At 41.6% G+C, this 16,561-nt stretch overlaps 2 protein-coding genes across 2 annotated transcripts; both read left to right on the forward strand.

Annotated features, from left to right (window-relative positions):
* Positions 1–1,005: 1,005 nt before the first annotated feature.
* synj2bp (synaptojanin 2 binding protein) lies at positions 1,006–4,604 on the forward strand. Its single transcript, XM_012921531.4, has 4 exons — positions 1,006–1,228; positions 1,755–1,891; positions 2,068–2,163; positions 2,849–4,604. The coding sequence occupies exons 1-4, from the start codon at positions 1,165–1,167 to the stop codon at positions 2,978–2,980; spliced, it is 429 nt and encodes a 142-aa protein (XP_012776985.3). The 5' UTR covers positions 1,006–1,164; the 3' UTR covers positions 2,981–4,604.
* Positions 4,605–5,579: 975 nt separating this feature from the next.
* LOC101471312 (deubiquitinase DESI2) lies at positions 5,580–16,326 on the forward strand. Its single transcript, XM_004539937.6, has 5 exons — positions 5,580–6,646; positions 10,090–10,162; positions 10,948–11,041; positions 11,134–11,275; positions 13,901–16,326. Exons 1-5 carry the CDS (start codon positions 6,608–6,610, stop codon positions 14,144–14,146), a joined length of 594 nt encoding a protein of 197 aa, XP_004539994.1. The 5' UTR covers positions 5,580–6,607; the 3' UTR covers positions 14,147–16,326.
* The last annotated feature ends 235 nt before the right edge of the window (positions 16,327–16,561 follow it).

Genomic DNA, 16,561 nt, shown 5'->3' on the forward strand with positions numbered 1-16,561 from the left:
TGAGATGAAAAACTCAAAATCAAATTTGATGTTTTTCACAGCAGTAACCGCCATTTGTGTTGAACCTGATTGAACCTTAATGACAGGGTGCCTCATGCCGTGGGCAGAAAGACCATCCAGGTTAACAGTTTTCTGGTATTTTCAGTGCTGCTACATAACCCGAGTGAGCTTAAGTTTCAGGGCACAAACTGATAGCCAGACGTTCTCCTTCAGGATTTCCTGGTAGAGAGCAGAACTGTTACTTTAGGGGTCACCACAGAGATCATCTTAACCCTCTACATATCTTCCTTTACTACATTCATGAACCTTCTCTATTTGGGTTTTCTGCCATATTCCATGTCCTTTGTCCCTCCTCTTCTCCACCCACTTCTCCCTGCCTGCACTTTGTTCTTAAGCTCTCTTGTGCACCGTCCATTGCTTTGGATGGTTGGCTGTAGGTATTTAACTCATCCAACTTCACTACCTCTATCCCTTGCAGCTTCACTGTTACACCTGTCTCCTTCTCGTTCACACACATGTATTCTGCCTTGCTTCTACTCACTTTAATTTCTTATCACACCAGAGCATACATCCACCTCTCCAGACTCTCTTCCACTGGCCTCCTACTCTCAGTAGGGCTCACAATCTCATCGTTCACAGAGCCTGCTACTGGACTTCATTTGTCAACCTGTCCATCAACACTGCTTTGCACATCACTTTTATTCGTGGAAATCTGTACCAGTACATTTTCCACTGCCTAGCTATCTATACAGGTATGTCACCAACACCCTTTCCACTCTTTACATCTGTTCTCACTTCCTCCTTACTAATTCTCTTCACTCCCTGATTCACTAACTGACCTCCATCTGCCCTCCTTTCTCTTTTATGTCTTTTATTCATCAACTCCTCAAAGCACTCCTTGCACCTCCTCAGCCCATTCCCTTCACTCATTAACTCTGATATTGAGTATTTTTTAATAACTTGTCTCTGATTTGCCTCCCTGCCCTGTAATTCGAAAATCAGCCTGGAGTTCAGCCTCTTGCCGTCAGGGGGCACTGTTACAGCTCTGTCTGCGCCGGTGGTGGCCAAAAAGCAAATCGAAACTCCTCAATGAGTTCACCTTCAGATACATAGTTTGTCCCTCTTCTCTGAAGATTTATTTTACCAGGTTGACGTTTGGACACAATGAACGGCTCTCTGGACACTTCTTCCAAAGTGGAAACCATAAGGCTGAAGCGAGGACCGGCTGGTAAGGAGATAATTAGTGGGACTGTTACCAGTGGATAGCACCACTAGCTAGCTGCGAAAGCTAGCAAAAATCATCGCTGTCAGGCTGTGCTCAGTGTCCTGAAGCTAAAGGCTAATTTGCAAATAAAAGCGACCAAACCTCCGCGTCGTTGTGGCGTAAATGGAGGAAGTAGATTATCGAGGCCAACTGAGTATTAGCAGCTGCCTTATTTGCAAAGGAAAAGCTGATTTATGCACTTTGACCCAGTGTTAAAATCTTTAAAAGTTATCGGCCCTATCACGCTGATGGACAGCTCGTTCATAGACACCAGTGGTTTATTTATTTTACAGACTCGCTTACACTCGGTTATGTAACATTTTGTCAGGTTGGTCTTGCTTTTAATCTGCTCGTCTAAGTAGCAGTGCAGCTTTGGAAGATTTCCTCTTGAACTTTGATCTACTTGGATAAATATTATTGATTGGGTCAGCAGCTGCTGGTCTGGTGAACCTGATTATATACTGATTACACTAATGTGTTTTCTTTTGAGGCTTGGGTTTCAATATAGTTGGGGGCGTGGACCAGCAGTATGTGTACAATGACAGTGGTGTATACGTGTCTAAAATCAAAGAAGATGGAGCTGCAGGCCAGGACGGAAGACTACAGGAGGGCGACAAGATCCTCTCGGTAATAAAAGCGTCATGTTTTTGCTTTGGACTGAAAAAGACACATTTGAAGAGATGTCATGCATTCACCATGGCCTTTTCTCTTAACAGCTCACTAATAGAAAATGAAACCAAATATATGCTGCAGAACGGGTTGGAAGTGAGCTTTTATGTATTTATTAACTTTAATATTTCTAGATAAACGGAGCTGTGCTAGAAGGCCGGACACACAAAGCCGTGGTGGAGCTGTTTCGGACAGCTGGGGAGGAAGTGGAGCTCCTTATACAGAAAAAGGTCAGGAGTCAGGAGCTACACTCTCAGATCAGAGAGACTGACTGCTTGTTATGTGGTCTCAGTAGCTCTAGAGCATTATTGTTTCAAGCTTTATGTTATTAAGACAATTTTAAAATTAATTCTGAATTTCACTGGTAACAAGAGTAGTGGTGATGTGCGAGTGTCAGCAGGTTTTTATAAACAGTCTCACTGCTGCAAGCTAAGGAGGACGGAGAGGTGCATCATGCAAAACAAGTCTGTAAAAGTTTATAGCTCTGCTGGAGGAATTTAAATTGCTGATTGCCCTTTAGCATCTTTTAATGTTTCTTGAATTCAAAGTGAGAAATAAGCAAAAAATAAGTCTGGCAATGCCAATACAAACAAAAAACACCAAAACATAAAGAAGAACTGCTACCAGTTAGTGCAGTACAGTGCGCCTCCAAGCGTATCAGATCCTTTCTGTTAAAACTGTTTCCTGACGGTTATGCAAATCAGTGATGTCATGAACATACCTGTAGAGATAAGCATCTTTAAACTGCGCGTGAGAGTTTTACTTTCCGTCGGTTGTTGAGCTTAAAATAAGTGTGCGTATGTGCACGCATGTATAAACAACCACAGAAGATACGTTTTCTCTGTCCACCACAAACATTTGTGTCAGTATCCCCTCAGTGCAACTTTAATCTTTGCTCCTTTTTATGTCTTGCAGGAATCCCACCACATGAACGGCTCCACAGGCTCTGAGTCCGAACACCAGTCTCCTGCGTCTATTCTGGGATTACTGGCAGTGTTAACGGGAGCTGCCGCAATCCTCTTTTACATTTACAGGCGGCGCGCTTAGAAAGCGCAATGTCTGTACATAATTTTTAGGATCAAAAACCATTGCTAAATGCCAACTACATGAGAGAGGGAACAAAATGTGAAAAGTAGATCTTGTTTTTGCAATTAGCAGGTGCTGGTGTCACTGATGAGGTCCCCCCCCACACACATACGTGCATATTTTGTGATTAATGATAGCTTTTTGATACCCCTCCTATGCAAAAAGTCTTACCACAGAGATGAGATAACTTTTATTAGGTAGCTTTACGATGGTAAGTAAAAGAAGGGTGTATACATTCCTGCTGCTGGACTGAGTTTCTCAGGCAGAAAAAAATGGCTGCTTGTATATGCAAAACTATTTAATCTTTGGATAGAGTCTGACTGCTTGAACCTGATCATTATAAACTGAAAGAGTGTTTAGGTTCAGTCACTTGTAGGCATCTAAGCCTCCATCATTGAATGGGGGATCTCTCTGAACTCTACCTTCATGCTTCACACACATAGGTTTGATTTTCATTTTGAAGTGTTGCACAGAATTGTGGGAGGAGCAGCACCCTAATGTGGTGTTTATCAGGAGCTGTGGCAACTGATGAAAGCAGTTGCTGTGATAAAAGCTCATAATGGACTTTTTTTTTGTGTGCCTTTTTCCTGTTTGCAAAGAAACGGAGGAGATTGCGTTGCTTCATTTTGCTCTCAAAATGAAAATCAGACCCATCCGCCCTCACTGTAGCCTGTTAAAAGACCAGAACCTATAATGAGCCAGTCGTCTCTCTTAAATGTTTAAAAATAGACATCAGATATATTATTACATAAAAAAAATATTTTATTTAAAGACTTCTGGTGACTGAAATTTATTGAAAACCTTACTCAAGCAGGAGGAAATGGTGTATTTATTGGGGACTGTTTTCAGCTGCAGATGAATACACATTCAGTGTTCTAATGAGCATTCCAAGTACAGGAAGTTGTGTGTGGGATTAACATTACTTGGTGCAACAGAGCAGCTGGATGACAGCGTAGAGCCCTGTGGCTCAGACAGCTAACCTATGAGAAGATGGGTTAGTGAAATCACCTAATATTTGGTTATTAGTCTGTGACACTTGTCCACAGTTTGGTAATATGAACTCAGTAGTATGAATTTGGTACCTTAGAAAAAAACTCTTGGTCAGGCCACTCAGGGTGAACCGCTGATCTGAAATCAGGCTCATTTCTTCAGGCTGAAACACTCATCTTATTGCGATTTGAGGCCAGTGTGTATAAAGACACTAAACCTCCTGCTGAGCTTGAACATAGATGAACATACGAAAGAAATTGTTTGTATTTGTCTGACGGACCAAACAGCAGCTCGACACTGAAACGCAGCTAAGAAACGATTTGCTGTCAGCCTCTGTAGATGTTTTTACGTTTCTTCTTGCACTAGCCACAATCATGCAACTCCTCCATTAAGGACCATAGTGCAAGTAAAGAAGAAGTGAATCGTGTCCACTGTGGTGGTGTGTGGTCTGTAAATACATTTCATGTTGCTCTGCTGAGCGAGACGGTAGGATGTAAAGTATCTCAGAGAAAGAGATGTGAAAAGTGTAATAAAATATGCAAATACTGTGTGTTTGTCATCCAGCAGGCAACTATTAAAATTCATGAAGAATTAACTGGTGTGTGTGTGTGTGTGGGGGGGGGGGGGGGGGGGGGGGTTGTGATTTTTAGTTTGGGGTTATTTGGGGGGTGGAGGTCGATCTTTAAGGCAAGTAATGTTTTACTTAAGTGAATAAAAACAAGACGCTAGTGGAAGATTGCACAAAATAAAAAGTACTCAATAAGGAACGTCAGAGAGAACTGCAAATTCAGGATGTTTAGAATTGTGAGCCATTTAATTATAAACTACAATGTTGTGTTTAGCTTTGAGGGTCAAACCTGAGGTGACTTTAAGCAGGTGAATTACTAATTCAAGGGGGAGGTTGAGTTTTAATATATATATATAAATATATACATTTAAAGCAAATATAGCAAGTTAGTATATGTTTCATCATCATCTGCATGTGTATTAATTGTGCTATCCTATTTCATGTAATCCTCTCTGTAGACTGAAAATAGTTTGATCTGTAATTGTATTTATTTGTTCCAAACAAAGTGCCCATCCAGCCATTATACTTTATCATAAGCGGATTAATTTATTCATCCAAATTTACTTCTAAGTTTCTAAAATGATAGTAAATTAGGAATGCGTGCACATCTTAAGTTTTTAATGTAGTCTAAGTAGTTTTTTTTTCATGTTTTTTTATTTAAAGTTATTGGTTAGTGAGTTTCGTTTTTTTAAAACTGAGATTTCCGAAACACGAAAACAAATAATTTCATTATTTGACATTAAAGAGAAATTATAAATTATCTCTTTTTTCCTTTTTATTTCTTTTTTTGGTTGGAATTTTGGACGTTGACCAACACCGGATGTGGTCTGTTTGTTTTTCAAAGTAAAAGTGGATTTGCGAATATTAAGAGTATTTTTTTCCTTTTTGTGTCAAAGTGTAGCACCAGTTGAGTTTTTTTTAAGTACACAAAACGCTGAAATTGTTTCTCTCACTTTAAACCGAGTGTTCCCTAAATCGGTGTAAGTTGGAGGTGGAACATTAAGAGCATTTCAGTCTGTCGAGCGGGCTGACAGAAATAGTAAAGAGGTGTCTTTTGTAACAAAATGTGCTCCTGTACTCCCACCAGCGGCTCTGTCTCCCATCAGCTGTTGGAGGATGCCTTGCAGGCACATATGATGTAATCAACCGGGGAGGCAGAGCCAGAGCTGGATAATAGCCGCACAATACGGATGCATCTCGGCCGCTTCGGGACTTGGTGAAACCGATTTGGAAGCCTTCGTGGAGCGGTCTCGGGGAGAGGATCGGCGATGTTTTGGGGGTCGTATCGCGGAGGTTTGAGTCTGCTGTCCTCCCTTCTCTACGAAGAGGATGTTTGATGCTGACCAGCAGTAGCAGCAGCACCGGCTGGGGATGCTCCTGCTGAACTTGACTCCCCTATCAGCTGTAATTAACCGCCATGGCCCAGGAGTCTTTCCCTCCCGCAGTTGCTCCATCATCCTCCGCGTGAAAATGGCCCGCACTCCGCCTCCATCCTCGACTTCCATCTGCTCTAGCTGTCGCCTTTTCGCTCATGATGACAGGAGGGCACCCGCCTCGGATTTCAGCGCATGCAGGGCCTTCGTGTCGACTATGGATCACATCATCACCCCTGATCTGATGCTGTGAGCTGAGTGCCGTGGTTGCTGTTATTACGCAAAGGCGCCTGCTGCCACCATCGATTTCCCTTAACAGCTGATTATATTTCGGGGCTCGGAGATGGGCCTCTTTCATTGCTGCACCTCGCTTTGCCCTGCTCGGATCTGAGTTCCTGACCGTACTTGCCGTAATGGCTCTGTGACATCTATCTCAGCCCTCAGCTGCCCACTTTCTTTAGACTTTTACGCGCGGAGCTGCGTCCATGCAGTTTTGTTGCCTTGTGGGGGAATGAGCATCGGCCGTCCCTCCTGCAGAGGTCTGCCCGTTGCAGCTCCTGCCTTCCACCGTGTGGCCCTGTGACTCCACCGGGTGAGGAGGTGCTGACAACCTTAAAACGCGGACTAAGGTTTGCCTTTCCAGCTCAGGTTAAAACCATGGCTAATGAACCCGTCATCCTTAACGTGTATGATATGGTAAGGATCCACCTGAACCAAAGTGCACTCACTTTCTGTTTTCTTTTTAGTCACTGTCCTCTGTTTGGTATTTACACTCAGAACAATGGCTTGGGGAGTGAAGGAATCCACATGTGCTCATGCTTTGAAAACCAGGGAGTGGGGTACCTGCAGCAAAGTCCACTCTTACAGTATCACTTTTAAAGCTGAGGTTTCCACTTCACATTCTTGTAGTGTCACACTAAAACAAAGCATTTTTTTGTATAATTTTTTGCTGTTACACCCACCTTCAAAGATTTACTGCAACGCCAAGTGAAGAAGAGCCTGGGTGGTTTCGTAGCCGCTCAGCATGTAGGTTGGTCTGCTGCAGACGTGACTACATTGTTTTATTCTAGGCATTATTTAACTGTGAGCCCCATTTGGCAGGTGGAATCATTTATCTCTGACATTTAAATTGAAGAAAGTAAGAAAGAAAAGAAGAATGATAGGAAAATTTTGTTTTATAGGCCACTAGGCAACCACAGACCTGTGAAACAAGAGACTCCCTCAATCTTCTGACCTCTGTCTCTGTGCCTGGGATTCACATCATATGTATACACAAACACACCAGCAAAGGACAAGGGTCCTCATTCAGACTTGGACCCAGTGGCTGTTTTCGCATACTGTACTGCTGAGCAGTGTCCTGTGTGAATCTTATGCAGAATTCCTCCATTTAGATTGAAACAATGTTATCATTTAGCAGCATGCAGACAAATAAAATACGATTCTGTGCAACAAAAAAACACAGAATGTGTTGTAAATTCAGGGATTTCACTCAGTATCCAAGACAAAGTTTGATAATAAAGCAAAATGGTGGACTTTAGCTACATCTCAAAGCCAGGACAGAAGAGAATTTAAAAAATATATATATAAAAAAACATTCATGAGTAATTAAGTAATTTGCAGAAATCTTGAGGCATGTGTCATTTCTTTATATTTTGAGGATCCCGACTTTCTTGTAAACTTTAAAGTGGTCATCAGCAATAGTTCTCCAAGCTTTCTGAAGGTCCTTCAGAGTTTTTCTGTAGACATTTGGTGCGTTTTCACTCATTTTCAGGCCACTTTTTATACACGACTGTTTTCAGAAGTGTTTTTTGTTTTTTTTAATCCACTTACCACAGACCTATGAATCATTCAAGCATAAAAAAAGCATTTAACTCAAGGGATGAACCAGACGGACAGCTTAGCAAAGAACCCATTTTAAACTGTATCTTTAGGCACTTTTGTTACTAACAGCCTGTCATGAAAAAAATTGTTCTTTTGTTGACTCTATGAAAAATGGCAAATATAAAACAATTTGACAGGCATAACATTTTTTGTACTAATAAGGCACCAAAACAGCTATCAGTCAAAAAACCTTGTCATAGCTCAGGATGCTGTACAATGTGTTCTTTAAAAAATAAGATAAGTGGACAAGTGGAGGACAAAAGAAGTGTCAGCCTTAAAAACTATCTACAGCAGATTAAAAGTATGTGAAAGTTATTAAGAATTAGGGGGAATCCAACAAAGACCTGACACAGGTCAGAGAAAAGTACCATCATATTGTGAGACACCATGTAATACCACGTGGAAAGCATCTGACAGCACCTTCATTTTTCAGCATGACAGTAATCCCACTGTATATGCAGTAAAAACCTGGATAGAAAAAACATGCAAGAGTCATAGATTGGTCTCCACAAAGCCTGGAGAACTGTTCCTGAAGATTTCTTAAAGGGAAGGTTCTCACTTGTAAAATAAAACTGTAGAGCTTATATTTAAAGCAAGAAATTTCCCCACTAGGTATTTGAATCCCACATTTTTCTATTCTTAGTGAAGTTAAATATTTCAACAAGTGCTTTCATCTCCAAGCTTTAAGACTGTTTGGAGAAGGAATACAGTCATGATTCACACCAGAACTGAGAGTGTATACTGGCACACACTTGCGTACAACCACAAACGAAGCCAGGTGCAGCTTTGGACCTGGCAGCTTCCTCCTGATAACTTCAAACTATCTCACAGATGAGGATCTCATTGTGACAGCAGAAGTAACAGCTGCTTAAACAGCTGATTAAATTCCAGGGTGGTGGCTCCACTGGGCTGGGACTTAACAGGTCATGTTGTTGTTGTTAAACTGGGAGAAAGTGATCACGAGGGCGGTGACAGCCAAAGTCAGCCTTAAATAATTTGTGGGGAATTCAGCACGACAAGAAGAGGAAGCAGCAGGATGAGAGTAAATCGACGAGGATGATGAATCAATCATCTCTGAAATGAAATCTAAGCGATTTGTAGATGTGTGCAGCGATGCATGCTTTATCTGCAAAGGCAGGAAATAAAAGAAAGCTCCGCTAATGGGACTCAGTTGTTTGTGCACTCTCGGGGAAGTCAAGTCATTGGACATGTTTGTCCTTGTAGACTGTTTCCTTCTGGTTGTATTATTCTTCCATCCCTCATGTGAGAGCTAAAAGGCAGGAGGTCACTGCAAAAACATGAGGAGAGCCTGCTGACACGAAGCAGTGCGGTGGAAATGCTTTTATTGTATTATTCTACGTCCGGAAACATGATTTATTATTAATAAGGGACAGCTGGGGTAGCAAAGATGGCTCTTAGCATGTTTTCCCTGGGGTGTCTGAGGATAGGGGAGTGTCGGTGGGTGTTGGGTGAGGGAGCTTTGGACCTTCAGTGAATTATCTCATAACTGTCTGCAGTGAAGGGCAAGCAGGTTGGCTCACAACACCACCATCAAAGGATGATGGGTAAAATTTCCTCCCGTAGTCCAGTCTGTGATTGATCGCAATGCTGTTCTGTGGCAAATCTATCCATCACTGGGCATTCTCAGTGGATGCTGGTATGCCAATGCTTTTGCAATCTGAATAGAAATGTGTAGGTAAAGCCAACAAATGCACTGATTCGTGCTCTAAAGTGCAGGTAAATTAAATTAAATACTTTCTACCAACAGTAGGAGGAATTGTAGTATTCTGCTACAGGACAAGCATTTTATGCTAAACTAAAAACCTTGCAACAGTCAGATGACCTGCACACAACATGGAGAAATAAAGCACATAGACATGTGCTAATAGGAATCCTCACATCACTGACACGCAAATTAAATCAGCACATTTGTTGGTTTAATCGAACATTATAAAAAAGTGAACTTTAGAGCCGCTGGCGGGAAGGCTTCGTCACCTTTGTACAGAGCAAGCTTCTGGTATAGCTTTACTGCACAGGCCTATACAAACAGTACAGAGAGTAAGTGTATTCTAAAAATGCCAAGAAAGTTGAAAAATGTCCAAAATGCACTAAAAGATGCATGTGCAGTCAAAGCCGTTCACTTCTTATTTGGTAATAAAGTATAAGACAGTGCTATTATAGATCGCAGTGTGATTCTGCAGGGCAGCCTTATGGTTTCTCCTTCCTGACTCTTTCCTTCTCTCTGTGTTTCTCTGCAGTATTGGATAAACGAATACACGTCCAATCTGGGCATTGGTGTCTTCCACTCAGGCATTGAGATTTATGGGAGAGGTAAGAATGGAGCTTCCTGTATGTCTCTGAAATCCAAGTTAGTGGCATCAGAATAACACTACGAGTGGAAACTCGGAGCGGTGCATCACTGCACAGATGAAGTCTGGTTTTAAAAATGGAATAACGGGTTATGTTCCTAATATCATGACCCCATTTCCCTGGGTTGAGTCATCACTGACTCACTGTGTGTGTGTGTGTGTGTGTGTGTGTGTGTTTGGTTTTAAAATAGAGGCAGAAACCAGCATGAAACCAGATCACTGGGAATCCATTACATCCTTGCAACTGGAAATATTGGCTCTCTGCACAGAGAAATATGATGATAGCGAAAATATGGGCTTTACTAGGAGAGGAAATGACTCCATTAATGGAATTTACTCATAATAACCTGAGTTTGAATTAATGACCCATGAATTAAATATACTGCCACTGATCTAACGCTACTTTGGACCTAATAATAAAGTATAAAACGCGTAGACTTGGTTGCATTTAGTCCATCTTTTGGACAAAATCAGGTGGAGGTTTTATTGGTGTAGTTTAGTTAACTTAGTATTTACTAACTTGCATTTAGCTACATGTTTAAGCATCTCTATGCAATACTTTGTTGATCACAGTTTTTCCTAAGAAGGCTGTAAACAAAGGGCTGAGAGACCTGCAATTAAACAGGCCTAATAATTTAAGAACAGTGTGTCTGTGATTAATTGTGTGCTTCTGTGTAATTACAGTTGCTCAGTGCTTTCATTCAAAGCGCTAACCTGTGTTTTGCCTCTTTGTCCTCTGCCACACAGAATTTGCATATGGAGGCCATCCATACCCTTTCAGTGGCATCTTTGAAATCAACCCCGGCAATGCTGCCGAACTGGGAGAGACATTCAAATTCAAGTGAGCGTGCTCCATTTTAGCATACAGTGCACTGTGATGCTGTTAATGGTGGAGGTGAGTGTGCTCACGTAACTCTTTCTGCTTTTAAACAGGGAGGCCATTGTTTTGGGCACCACTGACTTCACAGAGGAGGACATAGATAAAATCATGGAGGAGCTCGGTAAAGAGTTCAAAGGGAACGCCTACCATCTAATGCACAAAAACTGCAACCACTTCTCCTCCTCGCTGTCTGAGGTCAGTCTCATACAACTATGTTCCTCTAGGTCTAAGTAAAAACCTGTAAAAAAGACAAAAGAAATCTTCCTTTTCAAGCGAAAATTTGTGCACAGGAATACATTTAGAGCTACACATCGAAGGTCAGTTAAGTCATTACAAGCAGTCTTAGTGAAAGTTGTAAAAGTGCCTTCTGTGGTTCAGGAGGTTCATTCAGCATCAAACTACCACAGGAGAAGAACAATAAAAGGACAAACAGTTTAGTAGTTGTAAAGCATCCAGCTTTGGGGTTTTATATCTAGATAAAGATATTCAGACGTTAACACGAAGACACAGACAAAGAAGGCCTGCAGGTCAAAGACAAAAGAGAAGGATGAGGCAGAGGAAAGAAAAATTAGGGAAACCCTGAGGGAAGTAAACACATGAAGAACAATAAACTCAAAGTAGAAACTGTAATTCCATGGAAACTAGACTATAACACTGTCTGTAAAAGAATAATTTAAAAAACAGAAGCATTCTATAAAGGAAGAAAAACAGAAACTCAAAATTAAAGCTATGCAAGAAGTCCCGAGTCACAATAATCGAAAAATAGCAAAGACCCTAGGATTATGACAGATAGAAGGTTATCACCTTTGCTAAGATAACTTAATATGTTTTGTTTAACAACACATTGCCTGTTTGTAATTTTTTAGTAATGCTTTGTAAGCATCGTGTCAAGCAGTCATACCACCAAAATCCACACTAGGAATTTCAGTCATGAATGAAATGGTATTTGTTGAGGTAGGAACTTTTTGAAGACAACCCTTGCTGTCCTTTTCCTCCGGCACCATTATGAGGTCAGCAATTTGGGGTTTTGGGGTTCGTGTAGTATTATGCAAATGTTCTTTTCAAACACGTGCCTGCAAAGTTAACTACGAGGTATGAAATATGTCTGTGAAGGTTCTCAGTCATCCAGGTCATCGTAGTCAAAGGAGCTTGCAAAGAAAAGCGACCCAGCAACACGCTCAGACAAAAACTGGTTCACCCGAAAGACAAAACGCCAAAACACAGACTTAGCAATGTGGTGTATGCTGCACAGTGCAGCGAGGAATGCCCAGACCTCTACATTGGAGAGACCAAACACCCACTTCACAAGCGCATGGCACAACACAGAAGAGCCACCTCCACAGGACAAGACTCAGCAGTCCATCTGCATCTGAAGGATAAAGGACACTCTTTCGAGGATGCCAATGTTCACATTTTGGACAGAGAGGACAGATGGTTTGAAAGAGGAGTGAAAGAAGTCCACTGTGAGCGACCATCTTTGAACAGAGGCGGTGGTTTACGACACCAACTCTCTGCCATCTATAATCCAGTTTTGAGATCCCTTCCCAGACGCCTTAACGCCCACTCACATCCTGGGCCATCTGACCTCAGGAATTCGCATGATAAGGTGGGGCCAGGTTTCACAATGAACTCACCCGAAACTCTGGCTGATTGGGACCCACACCCATTTTCACACCTTGGCACGGGCGATTAGAGGATCATCAGGGGGTCCTTTTGTCCCTCTGTGGGGGGATACTCCCACTAGGTTTAAATCTGGGACTCCCCACCATTTGACCTTAGAACTGAAGAAGCTTCTTGGATGAGAGGTGAAACGTCTTCAAGCAACTTAAAGAAGTCCAGACGCTTTTCTTTGCAAGCTCCTTTGGCTTCGAGGTATGAAGTAGATAAAGTGCTTAAAGTGGACAAAATAAAGAAATCCCTGTATGAATGTGAGCATCGCTAAGGGCACTAATGCACTAGTCTTAGTCGTTTTTTCTGCCTCTTTATTGGTGGCTTACCAATAAAAACCCAATTAAAGAAAAAACATCCTGCAGTAGCATTGCATTACTTGGTCAAGCTGCATCTTGGGAAATGTAGGATGTACCCCAAAAAGCTGTAAGGAAATCTCAAAAAAAAATTGGGATTTCCTTACCTGGATGATTGAGCGTGCATCAAAACAAAATGTAGGATACTAACTGCAGGCGAAAGCACATTAAATCCGACTTTTTTGTCCCTATGCGACCCATATCCGATCATGGTATGTCAGTGTGAACAGCACAAATCTGATATGTCCAAATCCGACCTGGGTCACTTACGCATGTGGTCCTGAATCCGATACATATCTGATGTTTTAGAAAGCGACTGTTGTTTGAACGGTCATGTCGCATTAAATCCGTCTTTTACGTCACTGACACAAGACAGACGCCAATTATCAGTGCCGGAGAAGACAACGTGAACGCTTCCTGGCCATCCAGTGTAGATAGTGAAACTGTTTGGAAGACAACGTTGGAGAAACGTGAACATTTTATTTGTACTGTATAATCTGCAGATTCTGACAGAAATCTGCAACTATCCTTTGAAGCACTGCTCCTCTAAAACAGCAATACGGATAATTATTAGGCCATACTGAGGTCTTGGGCCATGGTCCATTTACTGAGGTCTGCTAGTCAGCCGCTAGACTTTAACTTCATTATACATAAAGAGAAATAAGGAACACATCCACATAACCGTCTATAACCACATTTTCTTCTAATGTTTAAATGCCTTATGCTCTAAAACAGCTAAAACAAAGACAGTATGTGGGATACAGCTCTTATCATCACTTATTCAAACTTTTTTCAGTTGCTGTGTGGACGGGAAATCCCCCGCTGGGTCAACAGACTGGCGTACTTCAGCTCCTGCATCCCTTTCCTGCAGAGCTGCCTACCCAAGGAGTGGTTAACCCCGGCCGCCCTGCAGAGCCACATCAGCCTCGGCCTTCACAAAGAGGAGCATAACGAGTCGAGCGACGAGGACCCTTCGTCGCCGTCTGGAGCCACAGCCGCTGGCTCGGGCTCCTCCCACAGCTGTCGTCACACCAGAGTGTGACGTGACCTCTGGACCTTCTCACCACTGCTTCTGATGGCATTTGTAGGCTTGAACAACCACCTGACCTCATACTGTTTGTCCTCTGCGTAAAAGAGGCAGGAAAAGAAGAGTTTCCTTTTTGAAAAGAGAGCTGCTGCCAGAGACTTCAGGCCTACAGACTTACAGAGAAGCCGTTTGTCCTTTCAGCAGACGACAGCATGACGAGGGCGTGCTTTTCCCTGAGCCCTGAAGTGCGTGTCTGATTTTGACAGTGACTACTTGTAGATCTGAAGTTTGTAGTATGTTATTATTAGTCTTTTCCACAAACTTTGAAATCTTTGTCAGCCTTGTTCCCTGCCCTGCCTTCAGAGCTGCTTTTGTAGAATGACCACATAGACACTGGATGGTTACGTCAGCAGGAATCTGCTCGACTCCAACAAGTTCTCGTTCGATAACCTCTATGTGGCCTTTGCCTGATGTTGTTGATTCGGCTTTCTTTGTTTGGAACTTTTCTTTGGCCATTTTAGAGGGTTAACGGGTAAAAAAAAAAAGGAAAAAGATTTGATTGTTCCCTGAGTTCAATCTGAGTGAGTAAAAGTCCTGCATGTGGAAAGAAATTAACAAAAGATCCCACTTAACTTACTTCAGATAGAAGCTCCTTCTTCTATTTTTTAAAGCGATTACCTTCGTTCAAGCTTGTTTTAAACATAGACGGTTTGAAACAATCAAGGGCAAACAGTGCCGCTGTGCACACAGCCTCGGACAGCCCAGTCACGACCTGTGAACATCTCAGAGACACAAACACAAAGAAAGTCAAGCTGCTACTCTGACAAATATTGACTTTGTGACCCAGAACACATTTTGTCTATACTTTTATATCCAAGTGATCTTTATATTATAAAGGTGCGTTAACTTACAGAAAGGGAAAATAGACATTTACAGACAGATTTCCCCTGGATGACATCTTTTTCACCTTTGAGACCGAGCTGCCACGAGAAAGAACGACAGACATTCAGTGTTTCCTCTAAATTGCAGAAGTCATTAAAGATAATGTTCTTTTTAAATACCCCCGTTGGCTCTCTTGCCTAGATTTAAAATACAACATAAAGTCCATGTTATGCCTCTACAGTTAATATTGAGTTACAGCCAGCAGGTAAACATCACTGAAGCTCACAGTTATATTGTGTTTGTTTAATCAGACTAAGGCGTAGGACTGGAAAAAAAGACCTGTGGGTCTTTTTCTTGACTGGGACCAGTCACAGAGAGACACACAGTGTTTGTGAGTATTAAACAAGCCATATACAACATGTTAGAGGTGTTAGCGGAGGATTATGTGACCTTTTTACAGAACCATGCTAGTCCTTGTAACTAGTTCCTGTCATGCTAAACTGAGGTAGACAGTTTCTTAGATATGAATCCTATGAAGATTAGACTGGTGATAATATCGCAACAGTATAAAAGAGCATTTTTCCTAATATAAAACTGTTAACTAAGTACATATTATATTGATTGATTTCCCCAGTGATGTTTTTACAGAAAGTATTTGAGCCTTTTAAAATAATGAGTCATTATGAGGAGATAGAGAGAGAGAAGCTCACGTTCTCAGAGGGGGGGAATTGTGATGTCGTAAAATTAGTTCCAGTCACTGCAGGTTTAGCATACATGTCAGTAAAAGACGACATCAATGACTTTGGACCCTGATTAAGAAACTGTTACAACGATGAAGACCTGCTCCTTGCTTGAAGAAGACGAGGCCACGTGTTTGAATCTTTGTTCCCCACCTCTCCTGCTGTGGTGCGTTGAAGGACAGCTTTCTTTTCTCAGGAAGGAAATCACATACTTGTAGTAGTGACAGTCATCCCGTTCATAAATGGGCTCAAAAGTGCAAATTAACTTTTTCATTTTATTTTCTTCTTGTTCATAAATAAGCTACCGTATCTCCCTATATGTTGGCATATTCTTAGTTTTTTTGAAGTGTGCTGTGATCAACTTTTTGGTTCATTTTGAGTTGATAGGGAGAGGGAGTGTACAGTGATCAGTACTACATGCTCAAAAGTCTTCAACACTTTCTACAAAGCAAACCAGACAGGTTTTTTTTTTTCTGTTGTACTGTGTCAACCTAAACCTTGTATTTGTTTTTCCTAACCCAGGACAATTTTAACAATGATGATAGTGCTAGAATAAAAGAGATGGAATCCTAAGTGATGCCTGGCTTCTTCTGTTATAGTCCAAAATATGGGCACTGGAGGACCATAACACATATATTTGTATATTTCAAATTATCATTCACATTTTTAGTATAAAATACTTATTCTTTTATCTTTTGGATGTTCAGTACTGTGAAAGAATCCTGAACCACCCCTCATTTCTTTATATTTTAATAGGAAAAGGTGAAAGAGGTGCAGCAATTTATTTAAATGTGCAAAGATACATGGA

Source organism: Maylandia zebra, linkage group LG19, assembly GCF_041146795.1.
Source record: "Maylandia zebra isolate NMK-2024a linkage group LG19, Mzebra_GT3a, whole genome shotgun sequence".
Taxonomy (NCBI): Eukaryota; Metazoa; Chordata; class Actinopteri; order Cichliformes; family Cichlidae; genus Maylandia; species Maylandia zebra.

Bases quoted from the DNA above. Each gene is read 5' to 3' on its own strand.
- LOC101471312 (XM_004539937.6), top strand. From the start codon at position 6,608: ATGGCTAATGAACCCGTCATCCTTAACGTGTATGATATG. The intron at 11,042-11,133 runs GTGAGCGTGCTC...GCTTTTAAACAG, and splicing joins GGAGAGACATTCAAATTCAA to GGAGGCCATTGTTTTGGGCA. The intron at 11,276-13,900 runs GTCAGTCTCATA...AACTTTTTTCAG, and splicing joins TCTCCTCCTCGCTGTCTGAG to TTGCTGTGTGGACGGGAAAT.
- synj2bp (XM_012921531.4), top strand. From the start codon at position 1,165: ATGAACGGCTCTCTGGACACTTCTTCCAAAGTGGAAACCATAAGGCTG. The intron at 1,229-1,754 runs GTAAGGAGATAA...TTTTCTTTTGAG, and splicing joins GCTGAAGCGAGGACCGGCTG to GCTTGGGTTTCAATATAGTT. The intron at 2,164-2,848 runs GTCAGGAGTCAG...TATGTCTTGCAG, and splicing joins AGCTCCTTATACAGAAAAAG to GAATCCCACCACATGAACGG.